The sequence below is a fragment of the Betta splendens genome, chromosome 2 (genome assembly GCF_900634795.4).
Source record: "Betta splendens chromosome 2, fBetSpl5.4, whole genome shotgun sequence".
In the NCBI taxonomy this organism is placed as follows: Eukaryota; Metazoa; Chordata; class Actinopteri; order Anabantiformes; family Osphronemidae; genus Betta; species Betta splendens.
In genome coordinates this window covers 8,722,743-8,749,295 of record NC_040882.2, presented here as the reverse complement: position 1 = coordinate 8,749,295, position 26,553 = coordinate 8,722,743, and the positions used below count along the sequence as shown (strand labels likewise).

Below are 26,553 nucleotides of genomic sequence, written 5' to 3'. Positions count from 1 at the left end.
CCCCATGACGCACCTCTGCTTGCTGTTACCTGTATGTTAATACGCTTGAATCCCATTGGCCCACTGCCATCATGTGCTCGCTGCCTGCTAATTAAAGACTCAGTCGACTGCCAAAGCAATGAAGCGACCCCTCGAGGCAACTGTAGACCTGGTACTTTGACCTTTCACCTTTTGCTTTGCATGTAGCTTCTTTAATTGTACTGTAGCCACTCACAAAATTTAAGTTTGTTTTTGCTTCTGTGAAACCCTGTAAGACACTTTAAAGTACAGATCTTGATTATTTATGATCACCAATTGCAGTTCTAGATTGTACTGTACAGAAAATGGATTACTACAGTGTAATGCTAAAATAATGTAAGCTATCTCACTGTTTTCTTTAATGTGTTGTTGATTATTGCCTTGCTATGTTGTAGTTTCTCATTGTCCTTGTGATAGTTACAGCAAGTTTCCATTTTTGCTTTGTTTTGCTGTGCATAGAAAACTAGCACCTTTAGAAAATCATAAGTGTTGACTTGTACAAGTCTACAGTTCAAATCTGCTGTGTCTTTGTGTGTGTGTGTGTGTGTGTGTGTGTGTGTGTGTGTGTGTGTGTGTGTGTGTGTGTGTGTGTGTGTGTGTGTGTGTGTGTGTGTGTGTGTGTGTGTGTGTGTAGGCTTTCCCCCATGGCGTCCTCCAGCCCCTACCAAAGAGACCAGCACTTGAGAAAAGCAACGGAGCGAGCTCCCTGTTCAATCCCAGTGTTTTGCACTACCAGCAGGCGCTGGCCAACGCACAGCTCCAGCAGCCCGCTTTCTTTCCCACAGGTGAGTGCGCCCAATCGATGCACGCAGTCACACAGACGCAGAACGAAGCGTTGATAGGTATGCAGAGCATGCGTCCACACACTCACCGAGCCAGCTTGTCTACGAGTTAACATTTAACAGTAAGAGTTACGTGTGCCCATTCCTGCCTTTGTTTATTTTAAATTGGTGTTAGTGTCATGTGTGCTGATGCTCAGGCCGCTCAACATCCCTAAACTTTGATCTAGCGCCTGCCAAGACAACATGTAATTGCTGCCAGGTGGAAGGGCAGGGCCGGCTCTGATCAAAGACATGATGTATTACCACGTGACACACGTCTAACTGCCGAGCATACAGAACAGCACAACACGCCCAAAGCTTCTGTTATCATCTTTGAGGTCGTGGATAATGAAACACTTATTCTTACTTGTATTCAAATTTATAATAGATGAGACACACTTTAAACGGCAAATTTGGTTGCGCGTCCATGTTCCTCCCAACCCAAACAAACCACTCTCTCTGTGTGTGCCTCACAAATAGTGACTCAGGTCCCCCTGAGTCGCCCGCTAAATCAGCTAACTGCAGCTAACGATGCAGCCTGCAGGCGAGGCATAACAATGAGACTCCTACCGATCATTCTTCTCCCCGCGTGCTCACTTTGACTCATTTGTTGACCCTGTGGTGTGAGATGCTCCTCCTCCCTCTGTGCCTGCGTGTGGGATGTACGGTCAAAGCTCTGTTTGCAGCCTCTCTTTGTTTTATTCAATCTAGTGCACATGATCGTACTGACACTGCATGACGCTGCTGTTCGGCTCTGTCATCTTAACTTTTAATTAGCTGGTCGTACACTTGGTTTGAAATAAGATATGAGATGAGATAAACTATATTAATCCCCAAAGGGAAATTCAGGATAATACATAGGATAATCGTTACCATTTAAAGTGAATTTTGAGAAACATACTGTAGGGTGGATCTTAGACATGAGCTCATCTGCTTTATTTATACATTTATATAAATGTGTCAGTGGGTTTGACAACCTGTACGAGGGCTGTTATATAGGAAACCACAAACTTAGAGTCAGAGTGTGAAGAACGTTTACATATGATGCAATATTAAGGAAGCGTGGGACACATTTGTAGAGTTTCACATTCCTGTGACGATAGCTGCAGCTGTACTTAAACTGTGTGTTATCACTAATACTAGAACTGGTGAAGGTCGCCCCTCTGCTTGCTGTTGTTTACCTCATTCCTAACTGGCTGTCAGCACCACTGTACCAGTAGCACTGAACTGAATGAGGCTCTTTTTTTTTGTCCTGCCTAACCTTGTTGTCCTCTTCCCTCTCAATTAACTCATTTATTTGCTCCTTTCTCTCCCTGTCTCCCTCCCTCTCCCTCCTCTCTCTCTCCCCCTGTCTTCTCTCTGCATGAACACAACAGGGTCAGTCTTGTGCATGACTCCTGCTAGCAGTCTTGGTAGGTCACGACCTTCCCTTTGCTCGCTCACACACAGTGTTTGATGTACTGTTTGTGGGAGTTGGTGGGTTGTAGTGGGATGAGTGGGCAAGGTCCGCGGCCCTTGCAGGTGAGACAGAAGGTCATGGCTCCAGTGTCTCTCCTCCTGTGGCGGCAACGGGACGTTTTTGTAGGATGTCTTGACACTTTTCTGTGTCACCTGTAAGATTTGTGGCCTTTCGTTCCTGTTTTCACTGCTGACATTCTTACTAATGTATATGATAAAACACTGCTGAAGGATCTGTTCTTCGTACAATAGCCATTGTCTGTTTGCTGTGCCGTGTCGAGCAGGAAATTTAAATCAGTTTCCCAGAGAAATTACACGCAAACGGAGCGTTTTTTCTCGGTAAAACGTGTATTGAGATGATAGAAAGTGCCCTGTGGCTAAGCAACAGGTTGAACAAAGTTAAAGCGACGCCTAACACCAATGATTCCTCTCATAATATTACAACCATCCATCAAAGGTGGCACGCACGATGTGGGTAAATGCCTTTGAGTTATTGTAACTGGTGCCCCTGTCCCTTAACTTCTCTGGGAAAAAGCAGCAAACTGATTATCCATATAAATTTCCTTACTTGTGATTGTAATCAGCTTCTCTCCTCTTGTTTTTTTCTCCCATGCTCTCTTTTTTTCTTTCTTTCTGTCCTCCTCGCTTTGCATTGTGAATGGTTGCATGCCATCTGCCGGTGTAACCCTAACGATGGCTTGCTGGCTCTCTGTAACATCCGCCACCATCAACAACAACAACAACAACATCATCAACAACAACAACAACAACAACATGAACAACAACAACAAACGTCCAACACACACATGTGCCCGTCACACCTGTTGCCACGGTGACCATAACGCTCCACCTACCTGTTCATTGCTGCCACTTCCTCCCCTCTCCCCCCCCCCCCCCTCCCCCCCACACTTCCCTTTTCCCACCCTCAAAACAAAGTCCCAATGATGTACAGTGCTACGCCTGCTACTGTCTCTGCAGCAACAACTCCTGCCACAAGTGTCCCCTACGCAGCAACAGCACCAGCCAATCAGGTTTGCTCCTTTTAAAGCTTTCTTTCATCAGTCCCCAGAGCTCTGAATAAGTTCTGCCTTCTAATAGTGAGCTGCAATAACCTGCAGCTGAGCCCACGTCAAGTCCCTCCCCCACCATCCATCGCTGTGTCTGCACTGAAAAACCCATGTGAGTGGGTGCTTTCCAGGAAGGGGCTACTGTACCCGACCGAACCAGTGCCACTGGCGCGTATCGCATTTCCAAACGCCCCGTGAAGCCCCGCTAGCTGCTCCCCACCAGCACTTCTTCAGAGCTCCCACATTTTGCAAAGTAGTAGTTGTGTTGTCTTGCACTACTTCCTGGTTTTGTTTTTGCATGTTCTGTTCTCAAGTTTTATTTTCCACTTCTCTCGTTGTTGTCGAATAAGCCTCTCCATCTGCAGCAGGGGCATCATCTGTACAGCTTGTGTGCTACGCAAACACACCCACGCTCACTCGAGCCAACGCATTCAGGCAATTTCTGCAGCCGCCACGTTTGATCCTTTCTCGTTTTTTGAACTGCTCCCGCTCTCACCTCTTTCCCCTCTTTCCTAGTTGTAGGTTAAATTTAAGAGTAAATCGCGCGAGCGTCACACGAGAAGACGCGCGCTCCCTCGTTTAGGGACGCACCGACGCGGGAGAGGCGATCACGGGAGCCGTCTAAAAATGGCCTCTGATCGGCGGCTCTCCTGTTGCTGCGTGTCAGCAGGAGCCAGGGAGGCAGGGCCGGGGTTGAATGCCAGAGTGACTCATGTGTGCCCCGTTTCATCGCGGAAATTTCAGCACAATACTGGCACTGTGGCCTCACCCAGCTGGCAGTCATTTACCTTTGGTTCTGCACCGGGGTGCCTTAAGGACACACAGATCAGATGTGTTCCACAGGTAGAAATGTGACTGGCACACAAATCAGGCAAACATGTGGAAAGTGGAAACCGGGAATGGAGAAATGATCTCATCAGGGGAGGAGATTCAAAATGTCCATAGGCCCAAATAAGAATATTAGCTAAAGTATTTGTTCATTATGAATGTTTTTATGACTAAAATAAAGAATATGGAAGCTCTCAGCCCTATAAAGATATCCCATCTTCATTTTAGAATTAATGACAGGACATTAATGATTTCTCCCGGATCCAGCCCATTCTGCTGCGCTTTATTGCCCCTCATAGGCCAACAATGCGTGCACTTCCTGTGAGTCACCGTCTCTTCCTGTAATTGGCATGCAGCAGCAGTAGCAGCAGGAAGCAGAGCTGCTCTTTAAAGATGCATGTGGGACAAGAAGCTGGAGAAACACTGACGTCAGCCTCGCTGTCTGTCTCCGTCTGCCCCCCCCCCAGCCTGCATACAGATGCCTCCAGCCAGGACACCGTTAACACTCCGAACAGCAGCCGTGCATCGGATCAGTAGATGTTTGTTTACTACGGCATCAAACACCAAAAAGCAACATTCATGTCAGGGAGCATTTATGTCATGGTTCTCTGTCTTCATTGAGTTGAACACTTGAACAACAGCCTCTAGGTCCCGAACGTCAAGTGACAATGTTGAATTCTAACCAGTAACACTTTTTGGCTTAAGGCATGCTAATTGGTTAGCATTAGCATTTTAGCTTCTCCTGAATTGGTGCTTTTTATCAGCAAAATGCTGGGGCTTCAGTAACGTGACTCAAGGATGAACCAAGCCTCGATTGATGCTCGGAACATAAGACGCCGTGTTCTGACATTTGAGAATGAAACATTTGCGCTGAGATTAAGTTAAGGAAAATGGCAGGAGGCTGCAGACATGTTGAGAGGTTCAGAGTCTGGTCAACTCATGACCACTGTCACTGTGACATGATCAGCAGTAGCCAACCACATCCCTCCGTGTTCCAGCTCATATTAACCATGTGCAGGGCTCTCTGGGTGGAAGTGATGGAGCTGCAGCGCCCTCTGCTGTCTGAGTCTGGCACTGCATCACTTATTTATACACATTTGATAGGCAATGTAATCAGTCCCTAGCTTTGGATGTGAAGGCAAGATAAAGCGGTTTAATTGAATTAGATAGAATTCGAGGTCACTTAATCAAAGTAGTCCTTCAGGTTATTTAAAAAAAAAACATTGCGCCACGAAGGTCTAATGCAAGCACATCATCACCTGTCAGTATATTCCTGATGTGTCCTTGAAGACAAACTGGACTGGCAGCCGTTTGTTTCTACCCTGCTGTGATATCTTCTTCTTCTTCCCATCCTGCGCTCTGAGCCCGTGCACGTCACGCGCCGCCTCTCTCCACCTGCGATGACCTTGTGTGACGTGCGCTGTGACCAGTGGCTTCTGTGCTTTGTTGCCTCTGTGTTGCCTCTTAACAAGCGCCGTGCGGCTTTGTTCTGCGCTGGCTTGCTGCCGGTGGCAGGCCAGCATCCCTTCTACCTGTTCCCTCAAACAACCTCGCTTTCTTATTCCTCTTCTTCCTCTCGTTTTTTATTCCTCTCTCTTTGCTGTATGGCGGATTAGTTTGAACTTGTAAAGACAGAGGGTTACCAGACTGGGTCAAATGCTGTTTGTACAAGATGCTGCTCTTGTCTGCATGAAATACCACAACGTGAAATTTATTGTTGAATTGTTTGCTTTGACTGATGTATATACGTATTTGCCCATTGTACAGTAGACAGGAAAAGGATAAAATACAGTTTGACCCAGATGTTGGGAAATATATAATAAGGACAATGTAAAAGGGCACAGAACCATGATCACTTGTGTGTAAATAAAAAAACAAAACTCAATTTCATCCTTATTTTCTTTGTGTTTCTCGTCTCCAGATCATCCTGAAGTAAGCGTCAGGAAGGGAATGGAGTGTCATGAAGCTGCACTAGGAAACCCAAAACAGCCCCTGTGTAAATACTACCTTGCCTCTCCCATAGAGGTCCAGCAACCTGCATGTTAAGAGTGTAACACTTCAATTTAACCATAAGAACTGCAGTGCCGGTGTAACACACACACACAAAAGTATATACTGTATGTATTGCTAGAAAAATATTAACATAAAAAAAGGTGAAAAAAATCTTATGTATAATACCACATACATAGCAGACACACTATAGAAGTCATTTTAACAACAGGTCTCCCGAAGTACTACGGATCCCCTCTCTTTCATATTTATTCTAACAACCTCTGCACAACGTTCGTCCCCTTTGGTTAGTGAAAAGCAAAAGATGCTTGATTTGCACTATATGAGAATTATAGTGCTCAATGTCGAAGTGGGAACAGGAGGAGTCGCAGAAACCCCGTGCACAACCACACCAACGCACACAGCGCTTTCCGAGAGGGTGTTTTCGTCTCGTGGTCTTTGCTTTCTGTCTCTCTCTCTACGAAATTGAATGTCCTCGGGGGCCGGACGAGCTCACGTCTCCCTAACGTGACTGCCCCAGTAAGGCTCCCAGTTTGCCCCGGATGCTGTTAAAATGCCATGATGACGCTTACACCCGCCCGCCCCCACCCCTTACCGCCAACTCCTCATCTCTGGAACCGTCTTGCCAAAGTCACAGCTTGGGAGAGGTCAGTGGAATCAACCAGCCACAAAGCAAAGCCACATTTAAACAACTTAATATATCCTTTTCTTTTCTTCGATGTGTTTTCCCATTGTGAACGCTGCTCAGAGCGCACCCTTTATTTGTTCTGGTGCTGGGCTCAGTTCTGTGTTTTGGGCGGAGCGGCGGGTTAGCTTGTGCACGGATTCTCGCATGCAGTCGGGACAAGGGAAGACAGAAGATAGTCGTGGCCATTACCGAAAAGCCTAAAGGCTCGGGTCTGTGCCAAGGGCTTAACAAAGCTTGAGGGTTTGTCCCAGACATACCAAGCCTTGTGTGCATGTGTGTGTGTGTGTTTGTGTGTTTGTGTGTGTGTTTGTGTGTGTGCGTGTTTGTACCTGGAGACTGATGGTCTGCCGGCAGACTGGGGCTTGAAGCGAGGTCTAGCGGGTGGAGAAAACATCAGGCCTGGTTGGAGAGAAGGGTTTCGGGTGGGGCGGGTGATTGAGGGACTTAAGTGCTAAAACTAAAAAAAAAAAAAAAGAAAAAATAGGTGCATTTGGCGACTCTCGTCAAGCAAAAAGATGACTTGAACTTCGACTGGAGGGCTATCTGTGACCGTCGGTTGTCCTGTCCAACCCTACTATCACCGATAATCCTGTTCCATTTTAGAAAACTGTAGAAGTGCCTAAAAAATGCTCATCAACAACAACAACACTTGCATCTGGAGTGTGTCATTAATCGTCACAGACACGAGACACTGGCTCTCGGAAGCTACACGGACTTTTCGGGAAAGACATTTCAAGAATTTTGCAGATTATGACTCGAAACGGTTTTCTAGTAACTGCTCATTAACATCACAAGTGACTTTATGGAAACGACAACAACAACAAAAAAAAATGTTAAAGAAACATCAAATCAAAAATAGCTTTGTAGAATGTTTGGTGACTTTCATGGTGTACCATTGTTTCTTACCATGGTTTGCGTAGTTTACATGAGGAACGTTGAGTGAGAAAAATGTATTGTAAACTGTGTAATGTATGTAAAGTGTCTCTTAAATTGAGTTTATATTCATGGTTCTAGAAATGTATCCAGACTTATTTAAAATTTGTGTTCTTGTGTCTGTTATCAAGGTATGTTTGAGTTCCCTCAGAACCCTCCACCACCTCCAACACATGGAACAATCATATGTGTTTGTTTCCTTTTAGCCAACATCATAAAATACTGTGTTATTATTTTAGACCGATATTATCTTTTACAAACAGCAGGTTTTAACTCGTGCTACTAAATCTTATTTTCCACCTTTTTCAAACGTAGGATGTAATTTCATGGTGCTTGATTAACATCGACAATCCACAATCATACCTTTTGCAGCCAGAGCACTTGGCTCCGGTTCCTCCGCGTGGTTTCGTTTCACGTTCAATTGTCCTCACACGCGTTTATAATTTGTATGTGATATTCGTGGACGGTGGTCAAAGTTCTATTTTGTTGTAATTTATCTTAAGTTACTCTCGGTCAAAATTTAGTCTGAAACAATGTTGTAAGCTATTCTATTTTGAAATGAATGTAATTTATTGAGCTGTGCTGCGTTCTGCGCGGTTGATCATTTCAAGGTCTAACCTGTCAGGTCAGCCAATGAGAAGGGGCGGGGTCTAAAGCCACCCACGTAGAAAGCTACTGGAACTTTATTGCCTTCTCGTCGACAAAAAGGTTCACGTGTTGCAGTAATGAGCATAGATATAGAGTTGCTTGTGTTGTTGGAAGAACAATGTTTATTGTATAGATGACATTTTACCAAAAAAATAAGAAGAAAATTTCAAAAAAGATGTACTTTTCACTCTAGTATAATAGTATTTCATAACAATATTAAGTTGTTGCTGTGGCAACCAAATGTTGCAATTACTAAAGTTGGGTATTTTTGTAAATGACATTGTTAAGTTGATTTTCATTTTCTTTTGCTAGAACACTGTACACAAGGTAGATTGTAAAGAAGATATGAACATTTGTTATTCTTCACTGAGATTATTACAATGACCTGATGTTTCATTAGCAATTAACAGCCTCTATAGCGCTGTGACTGTAACACTTAAATAGATTTAAAGTCATCAATGTTACATAGATTATATATAAATATATATATATATGTGTATATATATATATATCTAAGAATAAAATAATCTATAAATGAATAAGTTCAGATATGCGATTCCCCTGACAAAGGACCTTTAGGTTCCACTCTGAGACATTTTATTTTGGGCGTATGCATCACTAGAGTTGAGGATTGCACTTTTCCTATTTCCATATGTTCGAAGATGTGATCGGCTTTTCATTTCCTTTCCTATTAGAAGTTTCTGCACCTGCTACTACAGCAAATCTGTTCATCAATCAGGAGCAGATTGTGCCAGTGAATAACTTTAATTCAACATGTTGCATGGGAAAAAAACAATATTTTCTTTTCTTATTAAATGATAACGTGCTGAATGTTTTCTAGTGGAAAAAAAATGTCTGTACACAAAATGTTCTCATTTGGTGACCTGCAACACTCTGGTTCATGGGATTCTCTCAGATGTATTGTGTTTTATTTTGAAATATGTTGGCGATGATTGACTGATGGTAAAAAGAAAAAGCACTTTCTGAACAGTTGGTCAGACTGAGCAGACTCAGCTTATCCAAACACTTTGCCTTATCTTGAGTCCATTGTGCTTAAGGTTTCATGTTTTCAGAGCTCCTGTTTCAATTCATCAGAGGCTCCAACTGGTCTCTCTTCTCTTCAGCCCCTTCTCGGTTTCATTTCAAGTGTATATCTTTGTGTGTAAAATGATTTATGAGGTTTTAATGTGCATGTCACCAGGCCAAAAACTGGTTGCTGCAAACATTGTCAACAGTCACTGATCTTGGCTTGTGGTCTCAGGTATCTGCAGTAGGTTGTTTTTGCCCCATTGTCTGACAGTGGGCGCCTTTGAGTTTGTAATGAATAGCCACAGCCGCCAGAGGGCGCTACGCCGGAGACCACAGGTTAGAAGCTGGCTGATGTGCCATCTCTATTGCAGTGCACCCTACCAACGTAAAGACATACGGATAAATAACAAGAAGACCCCTAAACGGATTTATAGTTTCAATGTAATCATTTTAAATGTATTCTTTTTGCATATATTTTGTGCTATTTTATGTTTCTATAGTCAATGTTTCTTTGGTTCCAGCAAGATAGTGTAAAATCTATTGAAAGAAAGAAATAAAGAAAATCAAATGAGTTGCTTTTTACTGTCTGTGGCTCTTGTTTGTGTTTCCCCCGAAACTGCAGCTATGAAACTTAACAAGCAGCAGATCATGGGCTAATTAAGGATTTTAAAGTTGTGGCAGCTGCGCCGAAGCTCTGCGCGCACACGGGAACCATGAATTTAATGGCGCTCGCAATAAAGCGGGTCTGAGCACGAGTGATTGGCCACAGATGATAAACAGGATAAAATCAAGCGCTGGAGCGAGCAAACTCTTTAAACATTGTTTATTTGCTATGTCATTTCCTGTTACTGCAGCGAGGCATCTTGTGAAGCTCCGTTAAAAAGGCATATGGGAGGTCATTAGTACCACAGGGGTAATGTCCACTGACCAGCAGTGGGGGAGATGGGAACAACACATGGAAGCGCTTATTGTACAGACAGAAAGGTTCTTTCCCACAATTGTGCGGAAAACGTTTTGATACCAGCACGGTTACAGTCACTTAGTCCAGGAAAACATTACGAATATGAAATAACACAAAAGTGCACTGCTCCAAACTTGGGTGTCTGGTGTGAGGCTCATACACCACGTCTCCGCTCACTGTTCACTGGATGAGGCTGCACACTTTAATCAAGACCCTTCACATTTTGATGCGTTTTATTCTCTTTTATAACACTTCAATAACACACAATTGGGCCAGGGAGTCCTTGTTGTTGTTCCGCTTTCCATCTAATCAAGCCCCTCGTCCCGACTAAAGTCAAGGCCGATAGCCACTCACTGGTTCTATTGGTTTGGATGCTTTAGAGCCAGGCTCACCTAGTTCCATTCAGTATGTTAATATGTATATTGGTGATTGTATGTAGTATTTTATACAGTACCTTAATCTTTGATCTGTTTTATTATGACTATCTTGTATATATCTGTGTAACACACTTTTCAGATCTGCTTGTGCGCTATATAATATGTGCTATATAATATGTGCTATACAATAAATATTGCTACTAATAGTCATAATAGTCCAAGCTCCCTCATGCTAAAACAAAGATGTTTTTATTCCAAGCCTCCACTCCAGGCGCCGCTGCTCCCGCTCCCCTCCCCGCGTGGCACTGATCGCCCGCCATACCTCTGGAGAAACAGTAACATCCTGTGGCTGCACCGACTCCAGAGGCGTGGATTCCCAGCACCGCTGTCTTCTTAGGGGTAAACAGGCTCTTCGCCTTTAACTCCGCGGAAATGTAACCGTCCAGCCTTCTGTTTTGTCGGGCGCGTTAAAAAAAAGATGTGTCGCCTGGTCGCTTCTAATAATAGCCTATGTAACACCGACGCCTTATTGCATTATGGATGCCCCAGGAATGGTGTCCCTTCAAGATAGCGTGGGAATCTTCCAGCAGAGGCTGTGGCCGTGCGTCTGAAGCCTAAATGCCCCAGCGTCGTCCCGGTTTGCGCGCCTACAGCTGCAAGAGCGTCTCGTTTACCGCAGGCTGCGACCGTGCGGCGTCCGCATACTGGCTCCCCGCGTGCGGCATGCGCTCATTTCGCCCGCAGCCGAGCGCTTTCTTCGCTGCACGCCGGATTTAAGTCCGCGGGAGCGCTATGCGGGAGTATAAGGTGGTGGTGCTGGGCAGCGGCGGGGTGGGGAAGTCCGCGCTGACGGTCCAGTTCGTCACCGGCACGTTCATAGAGAAGTACGACCCGACCATCGAGGATTTCTACAGGAAGGAGATCGAGGTGGACTCCTCGCCGTCGGTGCTGGAGATCCTGGACACGGCCGGCACCGAGCAGTTCGCCTCCATGCGGGACCTTTACATCAGGAACGGCCAGGGCTTCATTCTGGTCTACAGCCTGGTGAACCAACAAAGTTTTCAGGACATCAAGCCCATGAGAGACCAGATCATCAGGGTCAAACGGTGAGGTGGTTTATTGTGGTGTATTCTGATTGGGCCCAAATAAATAGCCCATTTGTAATTAGTGTGTGAGGTGCCCCCTGGTTCGGTCCAAGGGCCACTATAGTTCAGCCAGGGGGTTCTGTCAGGGTTCCGTCTGTCCTCAGTGTTTCCTGAGGCGCTGCATGTGTTCTAGAGCCCAGCTGCGGCTCACCTGTCCCGAATCAACCCGCTGAACTCCCACCAGGGTCCATGTTCTCTTTCTTTCACACATGATTAACTCTGGATGGCTTTGATCCGTTCAGTCCATTACTCAAAAAACCCACTGAGCTCACCCCGATGGCTGCAACAGAGGGGGAGAGAGAGAGAGGGAGTGGAAGAGGAGCTGCCATCTTTTTCTGCTGGTGCTGACATGCAGCTGCTGGGTCAGAGCCCTGCTTCCTAACAGCACCGGCTGATCACAAGAGGTTGAGAATCGTTTTGGGTTTTGGTCCACTCAAGGCACCTTGTCTTGGTAGGGGCACTTGTTGAATGGCATCCCTGCAATGTGCTTTGCTTTTCAAAATAAAGGCAGTGCATAGTTTGACGAAGACAATTAAAATCACGCGGCGTGGGCAGTTAGCTGTAGTTGTCGTCAGAGGAGGGGCGGCTGTAGCTCTGTGACTGCATTTGCACAACAAAAGCACACAGCATCCAGAATCTGGATTAAAGACAAATAATTTAGGTGTTGAACAGCACACGCATGGAAGTTTGTGTACAGTATCAGAGCAAAGCATCCAGGCAGACTGAAGGAGGTGTTCACATGTTGGCCGTGGGAGTAAGGTGTGTTCTGTTTTTAGATTAGGGTTGGATTTATGGCTGTAATAACTATTTCTCTCTCTCTCTCTCTCTCTCTCTCTCTCTCTCTCTCTCTCTCTCTCTCTCTCTCTCTCTCGCTCTCTATCTCTGACTCTGCAGTTAGTAAAGTCACACTGGGGAGCTGCGTCTCTTTTATTGACATAGCCGCATGTTGTGCTGCGACGCTTCCTCCTTTAATCCGTGCAGCTTGCTGCAGTGCCTTTCAGCCCCGGCCCTCCGTCCCCCGGGGGCGAGCGAGGCCTCCTGTGGCGCCGACGTCACGGGCCCCGGAGGACGCGGGGCGGTGTCGGCGCTGACGACGCGCCGCACCAGGGAACTCCTCTGAAATGAATGTTATAATGACGGGTGAAAGCGCGTCCTGCCAGACGCCACCCAGGGCGGCTGCCTCCGCTGCACCGGCCCTGATCTCTAGTGTATATCTATAAATAATTCATACTTTTATTTCACACTGCTCTGGGTTTAAAGCTATATGTGCACGGCAGCATAAAAATAAAATAACCTTAGAAACACATATGAAACGATGTGCTCAGCATGCTGAAGCCTTTCCTGCTCTGGCTTCCAAGATTTTTGGATGTTTCTCGGCATCACTGACTCAATTTGATAACAGCAACCTAATTCACATGGTTTTATCACTTGCCGTCTCCCACGTTCACTGTGTTGCGTGTTCCAGTGGGAAACAAGAGTCAGTGTCTTTACACGAGAGACGACGCTAAAAGCTTTTTAAAGTCTTTGCTAGTTTAGATCCACCAAACCTCTAGAAATGTGCAAAGATCCACTTGTCTTCCACTAGCTTTAGGTCCCAGATCCCATGTTGGATGCAGCTCAGTGAAGGCAAATCACTGAACTGGGCAGTAAATGGATCAGATGCATCAATGGATCAATACAAACTAGTTTCCTCATCAGTTTTAAAGTTTTTCTCAGTAGTTTCAGCAGTTTTCATATCTCTACAAACGCAAACCTAAACTAATGTGGTCACTTTGTACATGCATATGGATTGTTCCACTAATTCCTCTCAGTTCTCTTAGTCTGGGTTTTTATGTCCTTCACACAAGGCTACAGGTACTTCAGCCCTCTTGAGGAGGAGCATTTATTGTCAGTGAGGTCCTCTCAGGACACGTAGTCGGTCGTTCGTGCGACTACGCCAGGCTGCGATCGCCGGGTGTAGTAGCGTCGGGTCCTGGTCTGCATTAGCCGCCTGCATGAGAGCAGCCTCCCGCCTCCCGAACTCCCTGCTGAGCCAGCAGCAGAACAGCACAGAGATGTAGTGTGTGCCCACTCACCAGCTCTTAATGGGATTGTGTGGGGTTGGACGCCAGGAAGACATCAGGCCTCCATCAAGTAGTCGTATAAAGCCTGGGCTCCGTGGGAGGACGGTGGGAAAGAAGGCGGCTTGGTCGTGTCACTAGTGGTGCTGATGCCAGTTAAACAGCTGTAATATCATACTAATGTAATTGGTGTAGTTGCAGGAGCTAAATTTCACATTTTGTAATAATTCTGTCATGTTAAACTGTTGCTGCCAGTAACACATCTTTATTGCCGCTATCATATTAGCTGCAGGAACTCAAGTGACTCCTTGAATTTATTTTCCAGAAGCGACACTGATAAAGGGAACCTCTAAACAGGGTCTCTGTCACGCCGTCACTCATCCGCTCGCAGATGAACCGGAGCAGCTCGGTGCCAGTGAACCCGGGTGTAAGCTGGTTGTAAACTGGGTTTAAACCCGGCTTGTGAACGTCTCCCCGCGTGCGCGTGAAGCTGTCGGCTGCTTCAAAGCGCTGCACCGACGCTGCGTCTAATGGCCGGAGGCGGGCGTCGCGCGCCGCCGGGTGGGGATAGGGTGGAGACGCCCAAACCACGCGTCCCAGGGGGCGCTTGGGTCTCTTAGCAGTAGCCATCAGGAGCTAACGAGCGTTGGGGGCTCGTTCGCCGTCAATCTGAGTTCAGTCAAAGTCGGATCCCCATGAAAATGTCACGGCAACACGTTTTCCTGACCTTCATCTCCCTCTCCTTGCCATCGGTTGTATCTTTGATCTGCATCAGGGCTTTTCCCACGTTTACTGTAGCTGATGGTTACTTTGAGATCTGCAGCCCTCCGGGGAGCGTTTAGCCAGAAAGCACGGCCTACGGCACAACAGGAAGCTGGAAGAGTACACATCTCCACACTTATCCACCGCTCTGGAACTGCTATTTAGTTTGTTTACGGGACCACTTCGTGGGGTACCTTTAAGATAACTGTTCCCTAGCAACCGCCACAGTTTCCGAGGCAGAGGAGGGAGACATTGGTGGGAGGAATGCGTCGCTCGCTACTGATTGGCCGGGGCTTAGGAAGCCTGGATAACCCCTCACCACAGATCCCTGCTAACCTGACAACACTAAATAACCGAGTCAGATACAAACCGTAAGTCACACCTCTGCAAAAATAAAAAAATATTGTGCATCTAAAGCACAGCCTCCGTCTGTGTCCGCTCATCACAGTCCTGTTTGTGGCTTTTATCATGAGGACCTGATCTCCGGCTGCAGGACCCTCTGGGGGTTCCCAGCGCGGACGTCTGTGACGGCGACTCTATGTGTCCTACCAGCATCGAATCTCCCTGTCACGTGGCTAATTAGCAGCTGATCGCGGGGTCGGAGGGTTTCACACGCCTTTGTTCTGTTCCAGGCGCCGTGGGACCGCTGAGCAACGTGTAACAGGAACCGCTGGAGCTGTTTAGCGCAGCGGGGGGCTTTAATAGGGCCGATGTACCTGGAGGCGGAGTGGAAAATGTAGACTTGATCCTTTGTAATGTGTCTGTGTGCGTGGGTGGGTTTGTGTTTCCCCCAAAGCTGAATTAACGCGTCGCAGGGCAACACGGCACCACCTCGTTTTTCCGCGTTCACCAGCAGAAACCGTGCGTGTGTGTGTGTTGTGTTTGTGAGGACGCAGCGCTTCGCACATCACCGGCACCTCCTGATGGCTTTTGTGAAGCCGGAGCTCAGCAGTTTGCAGTGAAACATGGTTTTCTGTGTACCATTATAAAAACCAATACAGGGTCCATGTCCTCCTCCCCCGCTGAGTCTTAAAAGTAGAAAACTGCGTATTGCACACACTTTTTAACTGAACTCAAATTTTGTCTCATACCAGTTTAGTTCAATATAATGTTTTCCAGCTGTTGAATGCCGCTCTATTATTGGCTTATGAATATTGGGTTAACTAGAGTTAACCTATTAAAAAAAGTAATGCTGCGAGTTTAAAATAAATATATTAATATATAATAATAATAATAAAAGTTTCCTCTTTTTAGAAATAACGGCTTAAACACGGTCAAAGAACAAAAGCAGAAACACATCCCTTTATTTCTGTCTGTTTAGCTCAGACACAGTTAATGTGTATGTACAATGCAGTTCTATTCTCACCACAGTAGCAGGTCTCTACTGTAGCTCAGTGTATTCTCTAATGTTACATCACATCAGGCCGACTGCTCTTCCCGCTGGGTGCAGCAGCTTCCGTGTGTCCATATCTGAGGAGGGAGTGGCGGATTGATGCCGCAGCCAACCCTCCGTGCACGCAGACGCCGCACCCTGTGTCTTTGGAGATATATATAGCGTTTTCTTCCCGCGCGGCTGTCACGTTGGGTTCGTGGGTACGGCGCTGTGTGTGTGCGTGGACTGTAAATGCCACCAGTCAAGTCAGGTTAGAGTTCAGGCCTTTAAACAGTCTTTAGGCCCGTTTACTGGCCAGTTACGACCTTATAAGCTGTTTGATTCGTCAGATTGGGGTCAAAGGTCAAGCCTAACCCCTGTACCGACTCTTCCCCTTCTGTGCAACCTGCGTTCATCCTCTGCAGCTCCGTCAGACGTTTGCCAGCTCCTTTCCACGTTTCAGCTCCTCCCTCGGAGGCCGAGCAACATGGCACCATCCACCAATTTGTAGATAGGAGTCCATTTCTCAATAGCACTGGCGGATCAATAATCCGGGCTCGAAATGCACTTAGGGATGAGTGATGGTGGAGGCTATTAGCTGCTCCTTGCCATTACCTGTTGTGAGAATATATACCCTCTATAATTGGCATTGTGCAGTTATTTAATCAGAGAAAACATAAAGGGCGTCCAAATGAAATGAAAGATCTTGTACTTGAATCATGTGCCATCTGGGTTTACAGTTGCATAATGTCATTGTACTGGATCAGCATCTGGACACGAACATGTGTTTGTTTAGCCTATTGATATTATACACTAATATTTTATTATTAATACACATTAAAGCTGTAACAACACATTATTTGGTCACATAGAGGCTTCATTGTGACCTGTTAATTTGCTCTAATAAACAGATTAACATACAGTATAGTACGTTCTTTAGCTATGATAGAGTGTAGTTACCAGATGTGTCACTGTCATTTTCTACTGGACAGATGTTATACTGTCAAAACTACCTTTAAAAAAGTAAATTAGTTTTAGGTTTGGCTCTTAAATTATGAATAAATATCATGAATACATAGTATTTTTAATAATAATCTATATATCAATCTATGTACTGTAATAGCACGTGATGTTTGTGCCAAGTTGACATCAGTAACAATCTAGACTATTGTACTGTTTCTGTACTGTTACTGTTACTGTTTTACTGTTTTTTTTTTACTGTTGTCATTTTAAAACATGAATCTTTAAACACCTCTTATTACATCACGAATCATCCTTTTCTCTAAATTATGTAGATGCTGTGACGATATTCTGGGCCGAAACTATCTGTGTCAGTTAATGTAAAGTCTGAGTAGAAAATAGTTAGCAGATAGATGTGAGGCCAGCGCTCGCGCCCAACAATGTGAGATCAGCGCATTAGCTTCATTCAATTATTCAATAACCTATTCCATTACTCTGCCCAGCCTAGTTTCCTTGTATTGATGACCAAGGGGGAAGAGGAGCGGGATCGTCAGCCACACGCTTGGGGAAGAAAGCTTTGATCCGTTAAGACACGACGGAAGTGGTGCAAAGTGGAGCGCTAATGATTTTAAACAAGGAGCTGTTACACGCACAGCTTTCGTGTGTGTGTGAGTGTGTGTGTGTGTGTGTGTGTGTGTGTGTGTGTGTGTGTGTGTGTGTGTGTGTCATGGCCAACCAACCCAACATTGTTGTGATGGACAAACAAGAGATCATAGCTGCAGTGATAGATGATAGATGTAGCAATCCCAGGTGATAGCAACATCAGGAAGAAGGAGAATGAGAAGATCCAGATGTGGAGGGTGAGGGCACAACTGGTACCCGGTACCCGTGGTCGTAGGAACACTAGGGGCTGTAACTCCCAATCTGGGAGATAAGACCGCTTCAAGGAAGGGGGAATTTATATGTATAAATCTATATGAAATACACAAAATATATATCCACATATATATATATATTTCTATATTGTGTCTTGCTGCGTTGAATTTTTCAGTTTTCCAGAGGGATCCGCCTACTGACACCCGGGAAACGATGGAACCCTCCGGGCGAGCCGGAGCTGAATGTGGCCTGTGTTTATCCCTCCCCTCTTGCTCCATTGTGCATTGTTCAGAACACGTATTGTTTTGGCGTCTAATAAATGCCGTATGTAGGCCAGCGTTGTACACACACACTGGCTACGGCCGAGTTTTTCCACCCTCTTTGCCCCCTTCAGGTTTCCAGGACCTCCTTTAGTCTGTTACAAAACGCTCCCAGCCGCGGGTCCTGAATGTGCTTCCTCTCTCATTTTAAAGGTACCAACAGGTGCCGGTGGTGCTGGTGGGCAACAAGGTGGACCTGGAGGACGAGAGGGAGGTTTCCCCCAGCGAGGGCCAGGCGCTGGCCGAGGACTGGGGCTGCCCCTTCATGGAGACGTCGGCCAAGAGCAAGACCATGGTGGACGAGCTCTTCGCCGAGATCGTCAGGCAGATGGACTTCTGCCCACTGCCGGACCGGAGGCAGACCTGTTGCCCCGCCTGCAGCATACAGTAGCAGCTTCGGTCAGCAGGAGGGTGATGGATGGGGGGGGGGGGGGGGTTAGAAATTAGAATGCTAATTAATTCATGTCCGATAGATCGTAGATGGAGAGGTTCGAAGGGAAATCTACTCCGGCTTTCACGTTTTTTTTTACCTGTCTTCTGTGTTTAGCAGTTCAGGTTGGTGCTCGAGTTGAGAGGCATTCTGGGGGGAAATCATATAGCAGACGTAGACAAAGCATGAGAAGGGAAGGCATAGTTAATGATCTCTTCGAAGACACAGGCTGAATCATAGCTTCAGAGATAATAGCAAACAACACATGACCTCTGACGTCCATCACCATGTTCCTGATGTACGAGATCGAGTCGTGGGGGGTCTCCCGAAGGCAGCACGGTGCCAAAACCAACCTTAAAGCCATCGACGGAGAGGATCGCAGTGCTAAATGCTTCTGGCAAAGCAGCCATAGGTCCAGCAGAGATGGCAGTGTGCTCAACGGTTTTACTGCTCCTGTTTTCTTCTGCTTGTGTGTGTCTCTTTTGCACTTTTGGAACTTTTTTGACAGTGCAAGAACAATCGCCCAGCGTGTGAAGGGATGTCGAGCAGCACCAGTATCAGGGTGCGACGAACTGGGAGCAGGCCTGTCTGACTATGAATGAATTAACACGTAAACGAATGTCTAAAGGAGGGAAATGTATGGATAGGAGCCCAAATGTTGGCGTACTGTGGCTGATGTGTGCATGAAGTACTGTCACACTGACTGAGTACAATCAATCACGCCCAAAGAGACAGCATCAATCAATCAGCTGATCGGCCAGTCAGTCAGTCGTTAAACTGTGCGAGCACTTGTCTTACACCCCACAGACGATGCAAATGCCTTGTTACATTTGATGAGACGAGCATTGGTGTCAATGTGTAGTTCATTTATCTTAAATCACGTCTGATATCTTAGTGGTTCAATGTCAGAAACACTTATTTTCAACCAAAATAAACCTTTATGCACAAACACTCCGTGGTTGCTATGGGTTTTTTTGTGTGTTTTAGTTCCTCACTTTTAAGCTCTACGGAGGTCACTGTGAAAATAACTTAAGAGTTTTACTATTTAGCAGAAATCCAGCCTCTTCCCAGCTTGTGGTGACGTGATTTATTATATCATTATGTTTTGGTCCTGTGTTTTCTGGCAAGCGTACCTATTGCTTCTTCTATTAATGACGACACCTAGCTGCTGATTCTGGTCCTGAAAAATCCACCGCTCATTTGTCAAGCTGTGAACGCCATTAGAGTCCATTAGAGGATGAAATGAAAGATACGTGAGACTTTTAAAGCCAAGATCATAACTTTGGATTACATTCAATCAGCTTAAGAGCAACAGTCTTTCAGCACCTAGGAAAGACACCGGGGAAATTCATAGATAAACTGAGGGGATGCCATTAAAATAACCGTAGTACAGGTGGCTACAGACATTTTATAAGGTAATGTTATTATCCAGAGATTTAGTATTTGTAAAAAGTGTTCTGATGGAAATCATTAAAACGACTTCCAACAGCGACACCTGCTGTCATAGAATTGCATGTCTTCATTAATAATTTTGTAGGTCACACGGAACGGACGAGCTACCGGTTTAGTTCCTAGCCGAACCTAAATATACGTTACACATGACACAGGCATGGCGTCCTTCAGTCACTGACGTTTACAATTGGCGTTTATCCATTCGTCCTTCTGTTTCTATTTCAGCCAGTGTTTTCTACTGTCAATCTAAAAACATTCTCTAAAATGGCCGCTAGATCCGTGTGTCGACAACTTCATCGCCGTAAGTAACTAGCTTAAATGCTAACTACAACTGTGAGGCAGCTAATTAGGTTGTAGCCAGAGCTGGCACAAGTTTGACAAAAAGTTAGTGGGAATAATAGCTATTGATAATAGTATTATTCAGTTATTAGTGTTAGTGTTGTGAAAATGTCAGACTGTCCTTACTTGGCTATAACACACATAGCGGGTACATAGATTAAACATAATATGTGTGCATGTTAATGTTTAGCAGTGTACATTGGTATTATTTATTTAACCGTCTAATGCAATACATGCGTTTAATTCTTTGTCACTGTCAGGTGAGATAATCCACTATATGTTCATTAGTGACGTCATAGTGGCTGCTCCCACATTATGTTTAAATCTAGTGACTGTATCATTAGAAGCATCCTATAACATAATGTAGTCCAGTTGCTCTTTCGACGTGCATCCATTTCATTCTCTCTCCCACAGGCCTATGCTCTGCTGCAGTAGCTGTGCGTCCTCCGACCGCCGAGGTCCGCAGCCATCGCAATGCCGTCTTCTCCAGGGAGCAGGCCCGGCAGAGGGCTCTGTACCCCCGCGTCGAGAAGATAGAGGTGGCCATGCAGGGACCTGGCCTGGAGGGGACGTTGCTTATTATGAACAAAGGGATGTCCACGCCGCTGAGCTGCGCCCAACGTAAGTCTGGGTATTGTTGATGGATGAATACATTATACGTTGACTACATCATTTATTTGCACATACTGTAAATGAACTTCTGCTTTTCTCATAGACCTGACAGAGTACCATGTGACCAACTCAGCTCTGGCCTTAGTGGATGGGGAACTGTGGCCACTCCTCCAGCCTCTCACCCACTCCTGCTCCCTCACTCTCCTCACATTTAAAGACAGTGACCCAACATTGGTGAACAAGGTAACCATACAAGGAAAGGCCTGTGTATAATCAAACAGCATTTCATGTTATTTTAATATTAACCATATTAAGGATGGTTGGGAAACTATTATTGATTACCACAGTTTTGTTTGCATTTGGTTGAGTTTGACTTTTCTATATTGTTATTTATATATTATACATATTCCATATATTATTATCCATATATTAAGTATATTTTTGTACACATCCACCTTCATGCATTGCATGTGTTTTGCAGGCAGACGTGAAATTATAGAAGATTCACATCACTGAGAAACACGTGTCATTGTGCTAATGCACTGCTTCTGTGCTGTCACTATACAAACTTTTATACTTTTACTACGGTAAATAATAATAATAATGCAGACAACAAAGATGTTAAAGACATTGGTTTGTTTTAAATCTTAAGAAGGTTTTAACTTTGCAATTAGATAAGCATACTGTCATAATCAGAAAATAGTTTTATTTATCACTTGTAATTACAATGTTATTGTAACCTGCCTTGATTTTTCCCTTCTGCTTACTGTTTGCTGTTGTAGACTACATCAACAAAATTCTAACCAATGTCAAACCTTTGAATTGTAGTGTACCAGTTTTAAGTGGTGTGGTGTTGGGCAAAGGCGTGTCAGAGAATTACCACTATGAAATTGGCATATACATTGAAATAAAACCCAAATTTAGCTTTGGTTCAAACAACACTAAAATGGAATTGTATCCGTTCGTCTTTCAGGCCTACTGGCATTCATGTGCTGCTCTACTGGGCCAAGTGCTGGAGACTGCCTTCAAGGATGACTTTACTGTGGAGCTGCTCAGCACACCTGAGGTGCCAGGTAGACAAATGTTTCTTATCAGAAACCAGCAGCTGCCGTGGTTCTCTCTTTTTTTAAGCTAGATCTGAAAGTCATGTCAGAGAATGAAGGTTAACCTTGTATTTTCATGCAGTCACTTCAGGAGCCTTCTGCTGCGATGTGGTGCTAGACCCTCAGCTGGACTCGTGGACTCCTTCTGAGGTGCATGTGTGTCTTTGTGTTTTCAAAATCTAAGCTGGAAGGCATCGTTGTTTTGTCTTGTGGTAGGAAATGTAATTAAGAAACGGACCTCACAGTAGTATTTTAGCTAAAATCCTTTCACAAGTTTAAGGTATGTCTAGTCTGTGAATTTCGGCTGCTCTAAGTGGAGGCTGCGGTCAGTTTGACCTATATTGGTTAAAATAGGTTCTGCTAGTGACGAGATTTCACGCTTGGAAAAATATCAAGACAGGGAGATGTTTGGATGATACCAGCTGACCTCAATAGATTTATTGTTGTCCTGTATTACCAACGCTGTGTTTTAAATTGTGCTCAGTTCTACTGTAAGTGTCAAAAAAGTAAATACACAGTTTGGAGCATATGCTAAAGTAGATTTTCCAATTGTGGGCTGTTGTGGAATGTTTTTACCATGTAGACATCTATTGAAGCCTCTATTTGGCATTTTTAGATCTCATATGTGATCCTTTTTCCTCTCCAGGAGTCATTGCGGTCTCTGACACGAGGAGCCCAGCAGCTGATCTATCAGGACCTGGTTTGGGAGCCTCTAGAGGTGACTCCCTCTGTAGCTCAAGAGGTATTTTCGCACAGCAGGTAAACAGATTCGAGCCTACACTAGATGCAATGTCGTAGTTCTTTTCACCTCCTACTTCTGTCACTGTTACATATACAAATGCAAGTTATGTGCTTGTCTTTCAGGTATAAACTGGAAGAAGTAGAACAAAAAGCTGCGCAAAATCCCAAAGGCAGAGTGATGATTTACAGGTGAACTTCAATAGTTTTATTTCTAGCTACATGTTTCCAGTCTTGTCAGTTTTTTCATGTTTATATTTCTTGGACATGTCTGACTAACCTCCTATAATTTCACATCTCTTGTTGTAGATGTGGTGACCATGTGCTTTTGAGTGGGGGCCCTCTGGTGGCCAGGACGGGTCTGTGCTTCCAGTATGAGGTGACAGCTCTCCACACTCTGGGACAGGGATCCTGGGGCCTCCAGCGCAGAGCCCAGGGTCTCTCCCTGCCTCTACAGCTGCAGGTAGGAGCGTAAGGATATTTAAACCACTGGGCAATTGTGACAGACAGCCCAAAAGAATAGAGGACAAAACCGACACCTTAATTTATGTTTCTGGGACCACAATAAATGCTTACTTTACCTTCAGCAAAAGTGATTCTTTAGCTGCCAGTGGAGTGGTGATTAATGGAATCATTAACAACTTCACGTCATGTTTGTCCTTGAAGTGTTATTTGAAGCTTGTTGTGTATAATGTGATAGAGTAGAACGGTGCAGTAAAAATACTTAATTGGTGTCTACATGTGCCTGCGAGTCACGTTTTCCTCTCTCCGCAGGCTCACCACACAGTCTGGAGCAAACTGAGGCAGCGGGCAGCGAAACTGGTAAGAACAAAAAAAATCTCAGATTTTTATCGCACTCGTCCAGCACACTGACATCAGAGCCGCCGCGCAGAGGCCAACTCACAGAAGGAGGCCTGTTAGTGTTTTGGGAACACTGGTCTAGTCTAGATGGTGGATACTTGTCCAAATCAGAGCCTGCTCCACATTCACCCGACCCGCTCCCCGGACGCATCACTTCAGATTTCACAGAGTAGCCGGAGGTTAAGATTTAACCCGGCTATTTTTACTGCTTTGCATTTATAGTTTGGTAAAAACAGAGAAGATGGTGTGGGCTGTTCTCAACCTCCTCGTGAAGAACAAGCTGCTGTTTTCAAAAGTTGCCATCAAAGGCACAGACACTTACTGGAGAGCAAAGGGAGGAGTATTTTTAAATCGCTCAAGGTTTGTTCAAGACGCTGCGTATCGTGACACTCGTATTGATGCAAGTCGAGTGTGCCGCGTGTCTGATCATAACCAAGCTTGACTCAAACACTAGCAGAGACACATCGATTCAAACTAGGCTACGGGTTAATTTTGGACTTAACCATCTAGGCGAAATGTGTTTTGCTGCAGCCTCTCTGGCATCGTCTCTGCATCACTGATTGCGTAAGGAAAAAGAAAAAAGATGTAGTCATTATTAGACACCCTTGATTTGGCAGCTGATGACAAACTGTGCTCCGTGGCCTACATTTTATTTTCAGAGATTCAGTTATTCAGGGAATTGATATAACACTCTATTAAAGACAAAAGTGTGGTCATCAGAGTTGGACCAACATCAAAAGTGGAAGATATTTAGATCACAACTTGTTGGTGGTTTTACAAACAAAGGATTCAAATGCAGAGCTGCTGGAGAAGTGAGAAGTGAGTGTTTTGTCAGGTTTACGGTCTGAATAGATGTTGTTTCCTCTTATCACCAGACACAGCGTTTGCTTTGTTTACATGTAATGTATACGACAAACCTCTACCTCTGCCGAGTCTCACACTGACATGCAGATATCAGATATGTGCTTCTCCTTCTCTTCACCTCCTCCTGTGCCTACATACCAACTGAGTGTTTCACCTATGAAGACATGATTACACCGGGTAAAAACAGTTCACGCTAGTTTTTCCCTAGAGACGTATAGAAATAGCAAAGACATTTAATTTGGGTTTAGAATGTGAAGCTAAACTATTAATGCCTGGAAACGGTAAACAAAATGCAGCATGGCACATTTGACCACATGACTTTTGATCATAAATATGCAAATTAAACCAATTTGGAATCCAATCTGTGTCAAGCAGGTGATTCTGTGATCTGTCTCTCTCTCTCTCTCTCTGTATAAACAGATAATAATCAGATAATCGACAAGTTTTCAGCTACTTTATCTAAACGTATCTGTAATGGTGGACTGAAAGCTAATGTATCAGTTATATGACCTGCAAAGACGTGCAAGATACGCTATGCAATTGAGTCAGTGTAGAACAATGCGGTCGGTCTGTACAGGGTTACAGTTTTGACAGCGGCCTTCATTTTTCCATTGCAGTCCAGACTTATTTGGCAAAAAATATCAGATGTTCCAAGATATCAGTGGTGTTGAAGAACTGTTACTTTTTCCAAAACTGTCTTGTTTAACAAAGAACCTCTTGAATTGTGTATTTCCATAGAGTCGCTCTAGTCATTATGAGGCAGTGGCTTAATTTAGGATTTGAATATTATGTATTATTATGTTGTCTGTCCTCCATAAAGAACTCCCCAGCACCAGGTTTATGAAAGCAGCGAGGCGTGGGTGGGTGGGTGTGTTTGCAGCGGGGAAGCACGTCCCCAGTTTGCCTCCAGCTGGCGCTGAAAACATATCCACCCACGTCCCGAATCCTCCCTGTGGGCCGCATCGCTCCTCCACTCCCTCTAACATCACTGGAGACTTGTTGTTTGTGAGAATTGTGCTACTGGTAATAAAGAAAACACCAAAAACAAGAGATTAAGGGTATAATGTTTTGTATCATTTCTGTGCACAGGTGGAGGTGCCGAGACCTGAGGAAGCGGCTCCGCCTTCTGCTGCTCACTCATCTTGACCTCCAGCCAGTAACCCCCCCCCCCCACACACACACACACACACACACACACACAGACATACACACACTCAATATGACATGTGTCTGATTGTACTACTTGTTCAATAAATGTGCAAAAATATGTGACAAATCATTTCAACTCTTGTGTCTTTGTGTGTGTGTGTGTGCGTGTGTGTGTGTGTGTGTGCGCGTGTGTGCACGTGTGTGTGTGTGTGTCACAGAGGAAAGTGAAAGCAGAAACGTGTGTGCGTCTCAGCAGTTTGCTCAACAACAGAAGTGCAGCGTGTGTTTGTGTGTGCGTGCCGGCTGAAGGTCGGCAGCGGCGCAGCTGCCGCATCGTCAAACAGGTGGTTCCCAATCCTCAAGAGTGTGTTGGAGGCCTGCTGCCCGGGGCGGCCCCTTCCCACACTGGCTTTGTTTTCCCAGAGTTAGACACACACACGGGCTGCGAATTAGGCAGAACATGCAAATAGTTAATTAATGGCACAAAACCTATTTCCTCTAGGTGACCTTATTCAGAGACATCAGCTTATGCAAATACCTGGGAAATGAGTTTGGTCACATGCACTTAGATCTAAGTTCTCCGTTGATATTTTCGATAATAATGTGTTTTTTTATTGTTTTTTTTTTATTATTATCTCATCTGCTGTAACTTCAAATAACCGCACTTCCTCG

General features: G+C 45.0%; 3 protein-coding genes across 16 annotated transcripts in view; all 3 read left to right on the top strand.

Moving 5' to 3' along the window:
- The window catches only part of mbnl2 (muscleblind-like splicing regulator 2), a 44,783-nt gene extending 34,712 nt beyond the window's left edge, over positions 1–10,071 (top strand). For 3 of the 13 annotated variants that reach the window (XM_029142852.3, XM_029142850.3, XM_029142851.3), the window contains exons 6-9: positions 98–151; positions 653–803; positions 2,216–2,251; positions 6,114–10,071. In XM_029142852.3, coding sequence (XP_028998685.1) covers positions 98–151; positions 653–803; positions 2,216–2,251; positions 6,114–6,238 — 366 coding nt within the window. In that variant the 3' untranslated portion in view covers positions 6,239–10,071. Of the gene's footprint in view, positions 1–97; positions 152–652; positions 804–2,215; positions 2,252–3,233; positions 3,329–6,113 lie in introns of all 13 variants that reach the window. The other 10 variants (XM_029142857.3, XM_029142853.3, XM_029142860.3 and 7 more) reach the window with 10 other exon arrangements.
- Positions 10,072–11,165: 1,094 nt separating this feature from the next.
- Positions 11,166–19,714, top strand: LOC114851191 (ras-related protein Rap-2a-like). Its single transcript, XM_029142864.3, has 2 exons — positions 11,166–11,944; positions 18,487–19,714. The coding sequence occupies exons 1-2, from the start codon at positions 11,631–11,633 to the stop codon at positions 18,722–18,724; spliced, it is 552 nt and encodes a 183-aa protein (XP_028998697.1). The 5' UTR covers positions 11,166–11,630; the 3' UTR covers positions 18,725–19,714.
- Positions 19,715–20,192: 478 nt separating this feature from the next.
- On the top strand, positions 20,193–26,011 carry mrpl39 (mitochondrial ribosomal protein L39). Of its 2 annotated transcripts, none has more exons than XM_055502209.1 (10): positions 20,193–20,516; positions 20,969–21,175; positions 21,270–21,409; positions 22,140–22,239; positions 22,352–22,419; positions 22,916–23,028; positions 23,134–23,199; positions 23,317–23,470; positions 23,782–23,829; positions 24,091–25,807. In XM_055502209.1, exons 1-10 carry the CDS (start codon positions 20,480–20,482, stop codon positions 24,253–24,255), a joined length of 1,098 nt encoding a protein of 365 aa, XP_055358184.1. In that variant the 5' UTR covers positions 20,193–20,479; the 3' UTR covers positions 24,256–25,807. The 2 variants fall into 2 exon arrangements, with proteins under 2 accessions (XP_055358184.1, XP_028998696.1); XM_029142863.3 differs by lacking the exon at positions 24,091–25,807 and adding an exon at positions 25,822–26,011 and having other exon boundaries at positions 20,254–20,516.
- Positions 26,012–26,553: the final 542 nt, after the last annotated feature.

Bases quoted from the DNA above. Each gene is read 5' to 3' on its own strand.
- mrpl39 (XM_055502209.1), top strand. From the start codon at position 20,480: ATGGCCGCTAGATCCGTGTGTCGACAACTTCATCGCC. The intron at 22,420-22,915 runs GTGCATGTGTGT...TTTCCTCTCCAG, and splicing joins ACTCGTGGACTCCTTCTGAG to GAGTCATTGCGGTCTCTGAC. The intron at 23,471-23,781 runs GTAGGAGCGTAA...CTCTCTCCGCAG, and splicing joins CCCTGCCTCTACAGCTGCAG to GCTCACCACACAGTCTGGAG.
- LOC114851191 (XM_029142864.3), top strand. From the start codon at position 11,631: ATGCGGGAGTATAAGGTGGTGGTGCTGGGCAGCGGCGGGGTGGGGAAG. The intron at 11,945-18,486 runs GTGAGGTGGTTT...CTCATTTTAAAG, and splicing joins CAGATCATCAGGGTCAAACG to GTACCAACAGGTGCCGGTGG.